At 38.4% G+C, this 17,500-nt stretch overlaps 2 protein-coding genes across 4 annotated transcripts in view; one reads left to right on the top strand and one right to left on the bottom strand.

Annotated features, from left to right (window-relative positions):
• Window positions 1–17,500, bottom strand: part of LOC144967918 (innexin unc-9-like) — a 51,981-nt gene that overhangs the window by 17,625 nt on the left and 16,856 nt on the right. The window contains exon 2 of the mRNA XM_078905689.1: window positions 368–465. The gene's annotated coding sequence lies outside the window, so the exon portion shown is untranslated. The remainder of the gene's footprint in view (window positions 1–367; window positions 466–17,500) is intronic.
• Window positions 371–6,382, top strand: LOC144967916 (uncharacterized). Of its 3 annotated transcripts, none has more exons than XM_078905687.1 (3): window positions 371–964; window positions 2,101–2,149; window positions 3,282–6,382. In XM_078905687.1, the coding sequence occupies exon 3, from the start codon at window positions 3,429–3,431 to the stop codon at window positions 6,192–6,194; it is 2,766 nt and encodes a 921-aa protein (XP_078761813.1). In that variant the 5' UTR covers window positions 371–964; window positions 2,101–2,149; window positions 3,282–3,428; the 3' UTR covers window positions 6,195–6,382. The 3 variants fall into 3 exon arrangements, with proteins under 3 accessions (XP_078761813.1, XP_078761812.1, XP_078761810.1); XM_078905684.1 differs by having other exon boundaries at window positions 378–964; window positions 2,101–2,175; XM_078905686.1 differs by lacking the exon at window positions 2,101–2,149.

Below are 17,500 nucleotides of genomic sequence, written 5' to 3'. Positions count from 1 at the left end.
ATACGGGATCCTTAAGGCATATCAGTCAGTAATTGTAAGAGCGCGCCTTTCACACAATGTGTACCACCTGTTTCAGTTCGGTCTGCTACTTCTGTAACAGCTATTGTTCTAGAGATATTTACATAACAAAGGGGCACAAACAATGAATTGTCATATCGCACACGAATTCTTTCCCTTTGTTTAAAAATAGTCCCAATGCATACGACGTTTAGTTCGAAACAGTAAATAATAAACCATTGTCAGCACTCAAAACTATATCATCATGTGAAACATAATAGTGAGAATTTTTATAGCTTTATTATCCATGCAGAAATATTCAATTGCGCTTTACATTTTATGGTAAAAACAAATTTTAAAATAATATTACCTCATAGATTAAACGTTTTCAGCGGAACAGAGCAATCACATAGTTAACTCATAGAGGGATATACCTATTACAGGTTTTTGACAGTTTTCCGTGGTGTTCTGAAAGAAAAGAAAGGCGAGTTTCTGTTATCTTTCGATGCAGGATTTTACCATGATTGTGTACAAGTTTGGATCTCAACCCTTTATTTTTGTGACTGGGTTTCTTCTACTCATAATTTCACCTATGATTACTTAGTTGTTGTCGCCAAATGGGCAGTGAGAGCAATGCGGCTCGAGCTACAAATGATCTTTCATGTCTATTAAGACGTCTTTCTTGTTATGACTGTAAATTTTTACATGATTAATGTATCTATTTATTGCACCTAGCAAGTGACTTCCAAAGCCACGAGAGGAGACAATTATGGATAATCGTGTAGACTTTTATACCCAAGCTGGATGTGTGGTGTCCCTCTTGGGGGTCGTGTCCATGTTGTCCATCAATGTGGCCGAGGACTTGAACGTCGGTCATTACATGTTAAGTATGATCAATGTCGGATTGTTGTGTTTCATTATACTTCCAGCCCTGATCGTTCTACTCTTTGTTCTAATCAAACACTGGGTGAGTGCAAATAGATAGAATGAAACTGACTTCACGCTTATTTTTTGCAGATATTTTTTCTGCCTGCCAGAGAGGTGAAAGTGACAAGATTCATCACATCCATCAAGAGGCTATTCACTTGATATACCGTCAAATGGGGTGACGTTGCCTCAAGGGGTGACTTTGCCTTTAGAGATTTGGACAATTTAGATTATATATTTAGTGACAGTTATTTCTTTTGACAAAAAAAACCCGTTCTCTAATAAGGGAAATAACTGCAACAAGATCTGAGAATTATCAAAATGCTCTAAATCATTTGATTTTCGTGTGTATTCCTAAGATAATCACATTGTCTTCCCACAAAATGAAATTTCAAATAATTGTAAGCCAGTAATTGTAAGAGCGCCAATCATATGTCGATGATAGCTGTACATTACTTTAACCTGGGATTTTCTATTGACAGAGGCCCCTCATACCGTATATTTTTTATAAGTGTTCTTCAAGTCGTAGGCTTGGGTCGCTTCGTATCGTGCAATTTATTCCAGAGACGAACATCATAGACGTCTCAGGTTTGCCCTTCATCTACCGTGATAAAAGGGGGCATTCCGTGTTATGTGAATTACTCTCCTTCGCTGATTTTTCTCAAACAAACAATCATAGAAAAAGAATTTGGCCTTGTACAATGCTAGTTTTTAGTTTTTAGTTAAATTTAAAGAGAATTAATTGGATAGACTTGATTGAGACTAAATCTTAGAATCATGATGTACATACGAAAAATGGTATAAATGGCCAAAGTCAGCTTGATGTGGATCACTTATTTGTCCAGCGGGTTTTGACAAAGGAATTTATTTTATGAAATTCTCTGAATAGGGCTATGTGGTCTTGTGGTATGACACTCGCTTAAATTGAGCAAAGGAGTTAAACCCTCATCTGTTAAAAGCGATAAGTAAACCTAAATTTTATCAATATACCCAAAGTGCCTCTTCATTATGAGGATCACTTCTGTTATGTGGGTCGCCATTTCATAAAAATGCATAATCTCAAAATTTCAATTAAAAATAAATGTAAACCTTTTCATTCAACCTATAATTGGAATATTCCATATGGAAGTATATTAGCTGTTTCTAATTTTTTTTTTTTTTCTCTTCTCTTGTCAGGTTTTAGATTTGCCAAATGACTGTCTACACATGAAACCGAATTGCCCGTGTAATCATATTGAATTGATTCACAATGTAAACACGTAAACGAGACTTTGTTAAAGAATTACAATTCTGTGTTGGGTTTACCTCGTATTTCATTTTAGTACCTCTTCTTGTAGACACAAATGCTGAGAGGCAAAGGAAGAATCAAAAGCAAACCATATTAAGTTATCAAGGTCAAATAGAATTTTGTAAAAAGATTGGAGCAGTTGACATAAAAAGGGGCATACACATGTGTGACCCCTCGTCTCAAAACGGTATTATGTCGGGATGGACCAGATGCCCTTAGGTCAAATTATAGTTAAAATGGTCAAAAATATGAAACATTGGTATTTAGCACAGTAAAATATGATATTCCTTCTCCTCTGCAAAGCATATAAACTCAACTTAAGCACGATATTTTGGCTACAAATGCCATTTTTAGCATCTTAATCATCCCGACTTAATACCGTTTTGAGACGAGGGGTCCCATATTATTTTCATAGAGTCATATTAAGGAGCCACCGAAAGAAATAGATAAATTGAGGGAAACATATCTACGAGTAGATCGTTACAGACGAAAAAGAAGGAAGAATCTACACAGAAGAGAATTGAAGTTGATTCTCCTCTCCCCGCAAGCGTTGGAGAAAGCAATATAAAAATAATTGCAAAATTAAAAGTCTCTCTCGTCTTCGTTAACAAAACCTTGGCAGAATAATGTTCACAACTGATGGATGTTTTAAATTAAAATAATTCAATGCAGAAGAAAAAATATTCATGAGAGTTCTAGAACGTTGTTAGATCACCACATAAATGTGATGGGGGGAGGGCGGGGGGCATGTAAAGAAAGAACGGGGAGGAAGGGTAGGAGAGAGAGATGGAGAGAAAGAGATGAAGAGAGAGAGAGAGAGAGAGGGAGAGAGAGATGAAGAGAGAGAGAGAGAGAGAGAGAGAGAGAGAGAGAGAGAGAGAGGGTATAATCTCACCAACAAGGAGTAGATTATAATAATGTAATAATGAAAAGGTGATATTTTTGGACAGATAAAATAAACGATCTTTCTCATTCTTAGCCTACTCAAGAGTCCAAAGATTCCATAAACCGCTTATTGATCCCTATAGCCTACTATCTCAATTTCTTATTATGTTCTTCCATTTCACAGGCAAAGAGTACGTCGTGTGAATATATCCCTACCAAGACACAGATTGAGGATTCGACAGATAGAGATGTTACAGATTGTGCTAACTGTTGCTTTTTTACAAACATCTGTCAAAGAACTAGAAATGATTACGATCAAGAAATTGCAGAAATGTATACCAGGAAAAGAAGAATGTTTAGAACCGATTTTCAGCTTGGAAAAAAATGTTCTGGAATCCTACAGAAAATTAGTGGATTTTTCACTTGCATTAAAGAAAGTATAATGAATAAATGCTATGCGATAAAGGATAAATTTAAACAACCGTCAGATACGTTAGAAGAACAGTGTCTTAATTCTCCTGAAGTTCTGGAGATTGTTGAGATTGAAAGTACCCTGGAAAGAATGCCACAAAACCGTAAAACACCTTTTACTGATAGCGTTCGACTCGACACCAAAAGCTACGACAGCTTCTCACAGAGATCTATCACGAGAAAAGAGTTGAGAAATAGGGATTGGGAGTTGATGAGCAACGAGGAAATTTTTAGAAGGCATTTCAATCTGCCTGACCCACTTGAAAGTGTTTCTGGAACTCATAAAAACAGAGATGTGGAAAGTCAGATTGTGTTTGTCCAGCCAGAAGAAGAGACAAGACCAGAACGGAGTCAAAACCAAATCAAACATGAAATCAACGCTCCTGACAAATTAGTTGTATTGACTTCTATGTTAAATAACACAGAAGATTTTGGAGGTGGAATCGAAAGTTGTGAAAATGATATTGTGACGATTAGGAATGATATTCAAAGTCGTGTGCAGAATGGAAATCTTGATGCTAAGAGAATGAAGGCTACAAAAACGAACTCAGCGAGAGTTGTTGATTTTGACATTTCTGAAACGAGTTATTCGGCGATGAATAGTATTGATAATCACGATTCAACACTGCATGGTTTCAAGTCAACGAATAAAGATGTGAAGAAATCTCCGCGCGATTTTGATGATAATTCCAAAAGAATTGCTAAAAGGGGCGGAACACGAAACGGCGAGTTTACTGATGGCGAGGATATTAATTACGATAGGTTAACACCAATAAATTATGCTGATCATGACAACGACAGTGACAGCAGTCAAATATTTATTGAAGAATTATTTCGAAAATACTTTGGTCTACAAAATCCTGAATCGAATGTGACAGAGTATAAAAAAATTAACGCCGATTTTCGAAGATCGGTAGATTCTTCAGAGTCCTTATTCATGGCCAATACAAATAATGAACTTAACACTCAACAGCAAGAAAATGCGAGAGCTAAACACAAAATATCAGAATCTCAAAATAGTGTTTCAAAAAGTGCCCAAGAAATAAAACAAACGGATGCTGTTGACCCTGGAAGAAAAACTGGAAATAAAAATAAAAATGTCAAGAAGTTGGGTGAAAACAAGGAAGTGAGAGCTCAGGATAAAATGGAAAATCTTGTGAAAGAAGACATTATAAGTTTACAATCAGAGCAACTGTCGAATAGTAGTGTGGACATTCGGCATGAAATACCAAAGCATACAATAACGACCTTGGAGGGTAAAAAGCGCTCCTCCATTGACAGTCCAAGGGTTAAAAGAAAATCGTTTAAATCCAGTTACCATAACAATGATTTGAAATATGAACAACCCGGAGAAATGGAAACTTTGGACACTCGATATAATGGCAAATCAAGAAATTCACATCTCAGACCTAGAGACGGGAAGCCATTGAGAGATGAGGAGATTTTCAGGAATTATTTCAATCTTCCCGAACCACCAGTCTCGGCATTACAAGACAAGAAAGGTGAACATGATTCATCAGAAATGTCGACGCAGTCAGAGTCTTCATTTGCTTTACATTCAAATCATAATCGTCATAAAATTAGACAAGACCCTGTGAATGTAGCTGGTGAAAATTACTCACTAGGGAGTCATCATCAGAGCAAAAACCATGAAAGTGTGACCAATCGAGATAGAAGGATGGACACGACAGAGACGCGCTTAGACTCAAAACATCAAAGTACAACACCCCCATTGGACAAGCTAAAAGCTAACAAATTGGGAAAATCTCAAAAGAAAATGAACTCTAATGATAGATCTCCAATACCTTCGAATCTTTTAAATGAACATGGAACCATTCATGAAAATTACCATAATATCGAGAAAAGTTTAGTTCCTCAATCGCATTCCGTTCCCCATTCTACATCAAATCCGGGTGCAGAGAGAAGCAATATGACTGGACTCACGGGGAATGAACAGCAAACTAGTTTTAAGGCACATGATAAAGACAAACATGGAAGAGGATCTGCTGAGAGGAAACACCCCAGAATAGATAAACAAGAAAGTATTTCGTCGAACTTTAATCCATTGTCTTCCAAATCCTTTGAGGACAACAGAAGTGGGGTTGTAACAAATGACAGGAGAAGAAATGTCAACAAACCCCATAAACAAAAAGATTCATCGAAACCAAAACAAAGCTCCTCGATTGACGACATGGAATATGAACACTCTAGAAGAGAACGTAGAAGGATGAAAGAAAATAAGAAAAACAATTCAAGTCTTAGTGCGCTGGATCGCACGATTAACGACGAGGAGCAAAAACTAAAGAAACAATATTCGCCTTTGAAAAATGAGGTCATGCATTCTTCCCCAGATTTTAGAAACCTTGATTTCTCAGACTCTGATAGAATTAGTTTGACGTCTTCTCGTCACAAAATAAATCCAAAAACACAAGAAAATTATGATGTAGATATCAGCAATAAAAAAATCGCGAATAAACCATTGGACGATATAAAAAGGCCTTCATCAGTTCCAGCGTCTCCAAAGATACAGAAACGGGGACGACGCCGTGCCATTGAGGTGGACAGCGATGAAGAGAGAATTTTGTTGATGTTAAGAAGAGTCAAGAAAATGCACACCATGTCTTGAAGCATACATAAATGCCGCATTACTCTCTCTCTCTCTCTCTCTCTCTCTCTCTCTCTCTCTCTCTCTCTCTCTCTCTCTCTCTATCTCTCTCTCTCTCTCTCTCTCCGTATGGCAGCTCCATGGTGGAATATTGAGCTCTCTTCATTTGTCCACTTGCTCCCAATAAAAGCCAGAATCGAATAAAAAAATATTTTCGTTTTAGTATGTTTTGAATAAACTAGCTCTTCTCATAGCTATCTAATTATTAAGTGTGGCTTATACACCAAATCTAATTGGATTCAATAGTCTGATGTCACGTCGCCCTGCAACGGCGAGCAGCGTGGTTCTAAACAAAGAAAATCGGTACTTTTTATTCTTCAAGCTGACTAGAACTTTTCATATATCATGTGATCAGAATGCATAAAAGTCAAAACAAGATCATATTTATAATGTTTTTCTCCTCTGAATACACTTTTATGCTTGTCGGAGAAATATTTCATAAGGGCGTCCGCTATTGTTCCGATAGTTTAGAGTCAGTTACTAAGTTACCATGCGAATTTACGAGGGAAGTGACGTCATAACTGTTGAAGCCTATTGCTGCAACTACAACAGTTGTAAAATCCTAACAGCAGCACTAATCAAAGCACAAATTACACAGAGGACGACAGACAATGATTGACAGTTTGAACATGGAAAACTTGGAACTTGCATCCTCAACCAGGCTCTTAACCCTCTCCTTACCAACCATAGGAAAATTGTCACATTCGTTAAGATGCAACCGACAATTTTCTCATTCTGATTTCTATGGTACATCGCAAAATTTAAAGAAATGCTTTGATCACAGCTACAAATACTAAAGACTGTGTTGTAGACATCATTTTCCTGAACAACATATAGAATGCACTTGTTACTTTTTTCTTTGAGTAAGAAAAGTCTATTTTTGTGTCGTGTGGCTGTGAATTTTCGGGGGAAATACTAAAAATGGCTGGCAAGGAGAGAGTTAAGTGGTTGTTTGGTTTTCAATAGAATAAATATGAAGACCATGCACATCTTCAAAGAAAAATACAGGGTGGACGATAAACCATGACTGGCAATCGACGGACACTTGGAACTCGCTTCCTCAATCAGCCAGGTTCTCAATCAACCAGGGGTGTGGTTTTCAATGAACATATTATGAAGACCGTGCACATTTATACAGAGCATTTTCACGGCTATCCCCTTGCTTGGAGCCCTTCATAGTGCATCAGTTTATTTTTTCAGCAGACCATAAAATATTCTTTCCTGACAGTCGCCTTTAATGTCATCCTTTGTTTGGGGTTTGTTTTTTGTTTTTTTTTTTTGTCCTTTTGTTTTTTCTTCTTTTTTTTTTTTTTTACCAACGCTCTTCCAATATCCGTTACTGCCTACAGTCAGGTACTCAATCGAACCTGCGTAAATATAAGGATGCGGGCTCTCCACCTGGTGATCATATGATAATATTATGTAAACAATGGCAGTGACTGGTAAACATAGCGAACTGCACAGGTTTTACTATCGATGGTATGTATCTAAGTAAAATACCCACTGTTCTACCTCTTGATCAATAGAATCAATACAGAAAACTATTTGTAAACTTTAACGTTTATAACATGATAACTAGTTACCTACGTATTTGGTGGTACAAAAACAATAACAATGATCAGAGAGAGGTCGATTTCATTTACGTTATTGTTTATAAACAACCAACTATGTTTGTCCGAGCACGTGTGAGGTGTGTCCATTTGTTTGATTGATCAAAAATCTACTGGTTCATTGTATCGCAGAACGTGGTGTTATTCGGCGTGAGAGAATCCAGCGAAAAATGTACAAGTTATAATCCCTGCGGCTTTGTGTTCGCGAGGTACGCCACTCGGTTGCTGAACTGTAAGTCCTTCGGGTCCGGCTGTGGCAGTGCAATCTTGAGTCTTTGGAAAAGGCTCTTTAATCACATTCCCTCACCTTACTCATGTGTAAACTGATTATCTGACCAGTAAAACTGTTGTCTCGGTCAGAAGAATAAACTGTAACAGCTTCATGTTTCGCCCTACATGTTAAGCAATCAGTTAAGCAAGACCCCTGGACCTCTAGACCGTAATGAGCCTTGAAAACATCTAATGGATTTTGCACTATATAAATGCTAATGTTATTATTTAACTACATAAGCGTTAAAGTCAGCGGTCCGCGGTCTCAAGATTAATGCTAAAAAGGACTTATTCTCCACATAATACAGCCCTATTGTTGTATATGGCCATTCGAAGCCCCTGAAGAATGTTTTGATTATCATGATGTTACGACGGTTGCCACTTTTAATTCGAAGTTCCGATAGTTCAATTGGTAGAGCGCTCTTTTCACATGCAAAGGGAATAAGTTCGATCCCGGTTGAAGTCGAGATATTTTCTGACCACCCTTGTTCACCCGACAATGATTTGTTAGCTTGGTCTGTAAGATCGATTTGGCGGAAAGTACTTTGAGATAGACTGGCGCCCTATCCGAAGGCTAGCGGTCAATTGCTATTGTCCATTTCACGCTATAGATAGTATGCGCTTGGCTAAGAATCTCACAACATTGCCATCCGGAAATATAACGAACCAACACACAAAACTATGTGAAACTATGAACTCTTATAGATAGAATACGCTTGGTTAAGAAGCTCATAACATTGCTATCCGGAAATATAACGAACCAACACACAAAACTATGTGTAACCTTAAACGTTTATAGTCTGGTTAATACAGTTTAGTGAGAATTACTCATAAGCGCGGATGGCAAACAACATTAACAAAGACCCAAGTGACGTCATCTTCATTTTATCTATAGAAACCGGGATCAAATCCGGCCCCGTGTGCCTCATAGCTCTGAAGGTCTCCGAATTTTAATTGAATCATATTGAACCTACTGCCTTAAGCTGGCATTATGTCGGAATGGATCCGATACTAATAGGTCTATTTAAATAATATTTGAAATTGTCAGATATAAATACAAAATATCACATTCTTTGGCTAAAAAATATAGCTATGTGGTCTTGTGGTATGACACTCGCTTTCGGATCGGAAGGTCCTGGGTTCGAGCCTCGATCGGCGCATAGTTGAGTCCTTGGAAAAGGCTCTTTACCGTACTCATGTGTAAAATGAGTACCTGGTCGTTAACAGTGTTGTCTATGTCGGAAAAATTGTCATATCGCCTTACATGCGTCATGTCTCGATCTACATGTCACGTGTTGCTGATGGTCTGGGACCCTTTGTAAAGCGCTATGAGCACGTTTAGTGGATATTGCGCTATATAAAAAAATCTCAAATATCTATTACCTCAAAAAAAAAATTATGCCTTTTTCGCCACGACATCATAAGATATCGTCGCCTCGGCATTCCACGAAGGAATATAGATAACTCATGAAACAAAGTGTCTGATGTCAACAGGAATCACCCATGTTGTCCAAGTGAGCAAATTGGGGTTTAATAATCTTGCTCAAGGAAAAAAACGAAAGTGCCTGAAGCGGGGCTCGAACCCGGGTCCTTCCGGGTCACAGTGCAATGCTTAACCACTCGGCCACTTCGCCCCCAAATAGACAATTCAAAAATAACTCAAGTTTCATACATTAGGTCATGAATTAAATTCTTAGCATCTAGTTTATCATGACGGTGCGAGGTCGCCCAGTGGACCGGGAGGTCCAGGACTAAGGCCCCGTTTCAAGCGTTTTCTTTCTTTCTTTTTTTTTCTTGGGAAAGATGCGGTAGTTGGTCTAGTGGTATGACACTCGCTTTCGGATCGGAAGGTCCTGAGTTCGAGTCCCGCTCTGAGCGGCGCATAGTTGAGTCCTTGGAAAAGGCTCTTTACTCACATTCTCTAACCGTACTCAGGTTTAAATGAGTACCTGGCCATTAACAACGTTGTCTCTGTCGGAAAAATTGTAATATCCCCAAACAGGCGTCATGTCTCGCCCTACATTCTAAGTGTTGCTGTTGGCTGGGGACCCCTTATAAAGCGATTTGAGCACGTTTAGTTGATATTCTCTATATAAAACCCCGGGTATTTCGGGGATCTTTCTATTAGTCCCAAACTTGCTCATTTTCTACAAAAAGGATTATTCGGACGTTTAACTGATAGCATCCCTTAATGATGCGTCTCGGAAGTACAGCATCTTCTAATACACTACTAGGTTATGACGATCGACCCAATCAGCAAATTATTCCGTACCGCACTCGTGCACCGTCGCAAACCCACCCGGAAGCTTCGTCACAACGCACCGTTCAACTAGATGCTCTGCTCTGTTTCGGGCTCGTTACCACAACGGGTACATGTTGGACAAGTGGAAAGTCCCCGCTGATGCAGTGAGCGTGCCGCGGAAGGGCGAATTTTTTTAGTCCCCCACATGACACTGGTATGGTCAGTTGTTCACATACGGATTCTAGCGCGCTGAATTCCAACGAGCACCGCTCTGCAACCGAACACGATGGGGCTGGATGACCGAATGTATTGGTTACCCCCACAGACTCCTGTGGTTACCCCCATTGAGCATCTGATTTCGGCACGGTCGGATTCTCGCAAGCTTTATGGCTTTTCATGAGACCTTGTTAGAATCCAGCAAGTACTGTATCATAAAAGCTTATATCGTGAGGGTTAGATACGACGATTTCTAAAAAAAAAAAAAATGTAGATGATTTTGTACGACTATGTGGGCTTGTAATAATATGACACTCGCTTTCGGGTTGGAAGGTCCAGGGTTCGAGCCACCCTCGGCGCATAGTTGAGTCCTTGGAAAAGCTCTTTACTCACATTCTCTCACCGTATTCAGGTGTACAATGAGTACCTGGCCGTTAACTGCGTTGTCTCTGTTGGAAAAAAATTGTAATATTGTCTAACAGGCGTCATGTCTCATTCTACATGTTACGGCTCACTGTTGGTCAGGGACCCTATGTGAGGCGCTATGAGCACGTTTAGCGGATATTGCGCTATATAAAAGCTCAAGTTGTTTTCTTTTTTTTCTTGTTGGTTTTGTTGTTGATGTTGTTGTTGTTTGTTTTGCTTTTTGGGGGGATTTGTTTTGGGTTTTTTTGTTTTTTTTTTTTTTTTTGTTTTTTTTTTTTTTTTTTTTTTTTTTTTTTTTATTTTTTTTTATTTTTTTATTTTTTATTTTTTTTTTTTTTTGTTTTTTTTTTGTTTTTTTGTTTTGTTTTTTTTTTTTTTGGGGGGGGGTCTTTTTTAAAATCTTTTACATAGGTGAATCGTAAGGGTTAGATACCACGATTTCTATAATACAGAAAATGGAGATGACAAATTGAATCTCATATGTGACTAGGCTCCTGAAAATTGCATTAAATCGGAGTTAACCTGATGTTTAAATATTTTTTTAAAGCTTAGCCTGTAATTTGAGTTCAAACAAACACCTTGGTTGAGGAAAGTTTAAAAAATATATTAAAGTAGTCCTTCAGAGCCATTAGGCCCATGGAGCCGTAGTTTATCTCGGTTTTTATAGTGTTGAAACGGAAAATAGCAAAGACATGCTACCTTTCGGATAAGCCCTAGTCGATCGTATAGTACATTCCGCAATATCTAAAAGATCCAGGTACCCAACTACTCCTGGGTGGACAACGGGGGGGGGGGGGTTAGAAAAACAATCTCGACTTCACTCGGGATCGATTTCCTCGCCTCTTTGCGTATGAATCGAGCGCTCTACAGACTGAGCTATCGGTACCTTCGTTCATTGAGGAGATAGATATTTATTTCAATATTTTTACATTAAAATCGCGGATCTCGATAACTCAGTTGGTAGTTGTGTGGCTATGTGGCCTTGTGGTATGACATTCGCTTTCGGATCGGAAGGTCCTGGGTTCGGCACATAGTTGAATCCTTGGAAAAGACTCTATATTGACATTCGCTCACCGTACTCAGGTGTAAAATGAGTACCTGGCCGTCAATAGGGTTGTTGTCTCTGTCAGAAAAAAAAAGTGTAATATCGCCTAACAGGCTATTTGCTAGGGACCCTTTGTAAAGCGTTTTGAGCACGTTGAATGGATATTGCGCCATATAAAACCTCGAGTTGTTTTTTTTCTTAAAGCATTCGCTTCGTACGTAAAGGGGCAGAGATCGATTCCGGGTGAAGTCGTGATTGTTTTTCTGACCCTCTGTCCACCCTACAGTGATTAGGTAGCTGGGCCTGTTGGATCTAGTGAAAAGTGCTTTGCGATTGACTAGCATCCTGTCCAAAGGCTAGCAAGCAATTGCTATATTTTCCGTTTCACGCTATAAAAACCGGGATAAACCGTAGCCATCGTTAACTTATAGCCTGACATTGACCAAAAAATCACGTCAAAATGCCAGTCTTTGGCCACAAAAGAAAACAAATGGTGAAATGTATTCAATAATTCAACCAATGGGACCACTTGTTTCCATGAGCACTACTAACTACAACTCACTAGGCGGTGCAAAAAAACAAATAATGACGTCAATGCCAGTCTTTTTGGGTTTCAGTGTCAGGCTATAACTTAACGATGGCTACAGATAAACTCCTAACGGTTCTGAGTGACCACTACTTATTACTTACATTAATCTAAGTTTTCCTTATCTGATCCATTCTTACATAATGTGTGTGGTGTGCGTGTGTCAATTTTAATGTGTATGTATGCATGTTGGTGTACTACAATTCTAGTAATAACAAGCACAGGACCTCAACATCGTTTTGTTATTATCTGAGCATTGCAATGAGTAGTGGACACTTGTGCCCAATCTTTGAAATCGTCAAAGATGGTTATGCTTATCATAATATAATATTATTATAAAATGACTGATCTTAATCCATGGTCAAAGTCGGCGCTTCCGACATCATTTTTGGTGTCATTAGAACTTTGAAACTTATCCTCTATTATTAAATTAAAGGTTGGCACAATTATTTCTGTTTATTGACATTATTACTGAAAATGAAATGTTAATGAGAAAGGATATCTGATATAAAAATGAAATCAGAAAATTCTTAGTGACTTTCAATGCTTTTTATATATCCATGATAAGGCAATTGCGTCATTTTATGATGTAGGACGTCGGAGATACATCATTAGAAGTTAGTCAAACAAGCTTGTTTCTGTTTGATATGTGTCCTAGATCCATGCTCTTAATGCCAGCGATCTAGAAAATGAAATCTCCTTGACTGAAACAAGTTAGTAGTCAGAGAGTACGAACAGGATATGAATAATGAAGAAAGCCTTCTTGTCATTCTTGTCTTGCAGGATATGCCGAAAGATAGCACATTGAGCATGGGTTCGAGAGAAAACAGCAAACAGGTGCTGTCTGCGAAGGGTTGATGCTCAAACTAGCAAAAATCATAAGGTGCAAAAAGACCTTGAAGTTGTTCTCTTCGATCTAAGGGGAAAGACAATTATACGTCGCGCTGGGAGACGCCACGAGCAAAGTAAGGAAATTGAAGAATGGGTCCCTCATGGGTCGGTACTTGCGCAAATATTGTTTAACGTTTACATTAGCGATATGCCGAACACTTCCTCCCTGAGGCTGGGATACGCGGACGACTGGGCACTCGTTACTCAGAGTAAAGTGTGGACCCGCCTTAGAGCGTACTCAGCGAGGACGTCACCAGACTCAAATCCTACTTCGACAAGTGGTACCTGAAGATGAACACTTCAAAAACCGTGGCCACTGCATTTCACATATGCAGTGCTTGGCACACCCGCAAACTGAATGTCCTAGTCGGGGACCAGCCACTCCCAAATGAGCCGCATCCAAAATATTTAGGGGTGACGTTGGATCGCAGCCTTACCTATCGGGTGCATCTCGAAGGGATTGCCCGGAAGATAGAGAAGCGGAACAGTCTTCTGAGGAAGCTGGCGGGATCGACTTGGGGCACTAGCCAAGCGCTCCTGAGAACGTCCGCCCTGGCAATATGCTATTCCACCGCGGAGTACTGCGCTCCAGTGTGAGGTAGAAGCAGAAACGTTGAGAAGGTGGATGTAAAACTTCGCAAGTCGATGCACATAGTGTCAGGAACGCTAGCAACAACTCCTAGAGAATGGGGCCCGATAATGGCAGCGATCCAGCCCCCCGATGTCCGGAGGGAGACGATTACGGGAAACTGGCTGAGTAAGATCAAAGACAGAGGGAATGGGGATACCCCTCTGAAGCGCATAATGGACTGTGCCCCCGTTTCGAGCCGAAATAAGTCCCGGCAACCCTTGTACGCAGAACCCCTGACTACGTCTAGAGCTGCACATACGAGATGGAAGTCGGTTCGGACGAATTCAATCCCTCGTGTAGGCGGGGACGTAACCTCCTCTAAGCTTGGTGAGAAGTTGCCAGGCTTTTTATACCAGTAAGAGGAGACGCTGGGTGACTGCGGATCGGCTTCGATCGAGGAGCTACCTCACGGCCAGTGCGCTTCATCGGTGGGGTCTTTCTACCTTTCCAACATGTACCCGCTGTGGGCAAGAACCTGAGACGACAGAGCATCTAGTCGAACGGTGTAATGTGACGATGCTACCCGGCGGGTTTGCGACGGTGCACGAATGCGGACCAGACTTTGCTGATTGGGTCGATCGTCATAACATAGTAGTGTGAAAACCATAAGAGGTTGCTGCCGAAAGATGCGTGATTAAAAATCCTCTAAAATATAATTTAAATTTAGCCATCAGTGAATAAAAACAAAAGCATTATTGTGTTTTATTGTTTCTTTGTCTGTGAAAAAGAAAATATGGCTAAATCTATTTTATAACTGATCTGTGTGAGTGCCAAAGTTAGCCACGTTGCCACTAAGATTTCAAATCCTTTTTTTTTTAAATTGTTCTTTTTGTTTTTTTGTTTTTTGTTTTTTTGTTTTGTTTTGTTTTAGGTGTTTAAAATCATATTATATTAAATAATGCCATAATTCTCTTTAATATTATCTTTTTTATTTAACTGATTGATAACATCAAATTACTAGCAATAATGAAAGAAAGGAACAGTTTATCTCCGACATGACAGTTACAAAAATTCCAATGTCTACATAACGTCATAATCTTGCTTTATTAAATTAGCTTCTGGTTTTCTCTCATATTTCATACCTGGATGATGGTCTATTCATGTATGTTTAGTCTTATGCTTATGTTTCACCATTTAATGGGATTTACATTCAAGTTCATAGTTTATGGTTGTGTTTAAATGGTATGTGAAATATAGCGTTGATCAGTATTATTGTAATAGGATTCAATAATCTGATGTTTTATTCTTCATGCTGGCTAGAACTTTTTCATATGTCATATGATCAGAATGTATAAAAATCAAATCATGATCAGATTTATAAAGTTTTTCTCCTCTGGATACACTTTTTTGCTCGTTGGAGAAGTATTTCATAAGGGCGTCAGCCATTGTTCCGATAGTTTAGAACCAGTTACTATGTGTCATTACGAGGACAGTGACGTCACGACCCTATTATATCAATATTTTACAATAGAATATTATTTTTGTTGCTTTAATTATTGATCAAGCATATATTTTTGTGTATTTGTGTGAAAAGAAAATTATTCTGACAAAGTTAGTTATGGCTTTTTTTTTTCTTTTAAAAACCCATGAAAATCATTCTTTTTTATTGTAGATATTACCTATTATTATACAGAATGAATTAAATTGTAATTTAGGCCTACATATTGGAGCGTTAAATTGCACGTTGAGGGTAGAACGTGCTCCACAAATATGCAAATTTAATTATTTACCCAATTTAGGTATCTATCTACTAATCTATCCGTCTGACTCAGTCGGAAAACGAGCCCGCTTCGAACTCTGACCTTTGGACCTAACATTCTTGGAAATGTCAGGCAGGAAGTATAGACCCACCGGAGGATCAGGTTTGGTAGTAACTGATATTTTGTATTATCGTCTAAACGTTATTAAACAGATACTAATCGATATTTAGTATGTGATTGCTGTTGTAGGGAATTATATTTTTTAAAAGATTTAAGAGTGACGTAGCTATCCCAGAATTTAAGGAGCCATGATAGCCATTCAGTTCTACTCTGAAGATATCTATAGAAGGAACGAAATTAACGTCACTCAGCTCTTTGCTATTGTTTTTAGACAGCCATTTTAATGATTAGTTCTCACTAAATTTTATCTATCAGACTATAAACATTCAAGGTTGCACATTCGCCGGTGGGATAATATGAGTATTTTACCAAACAAATAGCATCAATACTTGTCACTCAGGCTAAACATTTAGTTAGTCTGAAATTTAAAAAAAAGACAATTAAGAAATATAATGAAATGAAAATGGACATAAAAATCCCTGAAGAAAACAAGGAGAGAATCAGTTCACCAGTTATGATTCATGCCCTATAATCGCTAAGTCTAATAAACTCAAAATATTGTTTAGTAGTAGTAGAAGTAGTAGTAGTAGTAGTAGTAGTAGTAGTAGTAGTAGTAGTAGTAGTATTAGTAGTAGTAGTAGTAGTAGTAGTAGTAGTAGTAGTAGTAGTAGTAGTAGTAGTAGTAGTAGTAGTAGTAGTAGTAGCATTTGAGCCTTGTCGTTTTTGCAATGCCAACTTCAGTTGTAAAGCGGGCAGCGGGAATGATATACGTGTTGTCTGAGTTTGATTTAAAACAGTTGATGTCAGGGACGGCTGGTAATAATGGGCAGGGTGGGCAAATACCAGCCTGTTTTTTCAAGTTATATGCTGTATTACCAGGTCTGAAATAATCAAATTTAAATTAGATAATTTCAAAAGTTACTATTTAAACTTGATACTTCGTACTGAAATCAATTTGGGTGTATTTTTGATAGATTGCGAATCACCCTGCATCCCGTAATGCATAAACCAGGATACGCTCCTGTTCTTTTTTATCACCCCCCCCCCCCCCTCCCTAACCACTCCACTCCGCCCACATCGTCATCTCATCGTCACGTCGCCTGACGGTGAACTAACTCCGATTTTTGCTGTCTGGCCTCTCTAGTACTAGGTCGGGCTAATTCAAATGAGCCCACCTTATTAACCAGTGAAAACTAAATCGAGATTTTGGCAAACGAACTTTTTCTTATTTATTGCCTTACTTGTGCTGGTACCATTGATGTAATGACTTTGGGAATGTTCCAGTATTGAATTAAATTTATTAATTTACTAATTTTATATCAATTTAGTATTAATTTGTGTTGTTTTTATATATTTGTTTATCCATTTAAACTTTTCTTTTTTTCTCGTTTTTTTTAGTGCTTCTCAAAACTCATTTATTTAAATTGTTTTCTTATTTGTTTTTTGTTGTTGTTGTTGTTGTTTTGGGGTGTTTTTTTTTTTTTGTTTTGTTTTTTAACAAATTAATTGTTAGTTCTTTTTTATTTTAAT

This window comes from Berghia stephanieae, chromosome 3, assembly GCF_034508935.2.
Source record: "Berghia stephanieae isolate SIO BIC M18660-M18661 chromosome 3, UCSD_Bste_1.3, whole genome shotgun sequence".
Classification (NCBI taxonomy): Eukaryota; Metazoa; Mollusca; class Gastropoda; order Nudibranchia; family Aeolidiidae; genus Berghia; species Berghia stephanieae.
Note: the sequence above shows the minus strand (reverse complement) of the source record. Positions and strands in the feature narration are given on the sequence as shown.

Excerpts from the sequence above, each read along its gene's own strand:
- LOC144967916 (XM_078905684.1), top strand. The coding sequence starts at position 767 with ATGGATAATCGTGTAGACTTTTATACCCAAGCTGGATGTGTGGTGTCC. Across the intron at positions 965-2,100 it reads TTGTTCTAATCAAACACTGG|GTTTTAGATTTGCCAAATGA; the intron begins GTGAGTGCAAAT and ends TTCTCTTGTCAG. Across the intron at positions 2,176-3,281 it reads ATATTGAATTGATTCACAAT|GCAAAGAGTACGTCGTGTGA; the intron begins GTAAACACGTAA and ends TCCATTTCACAG.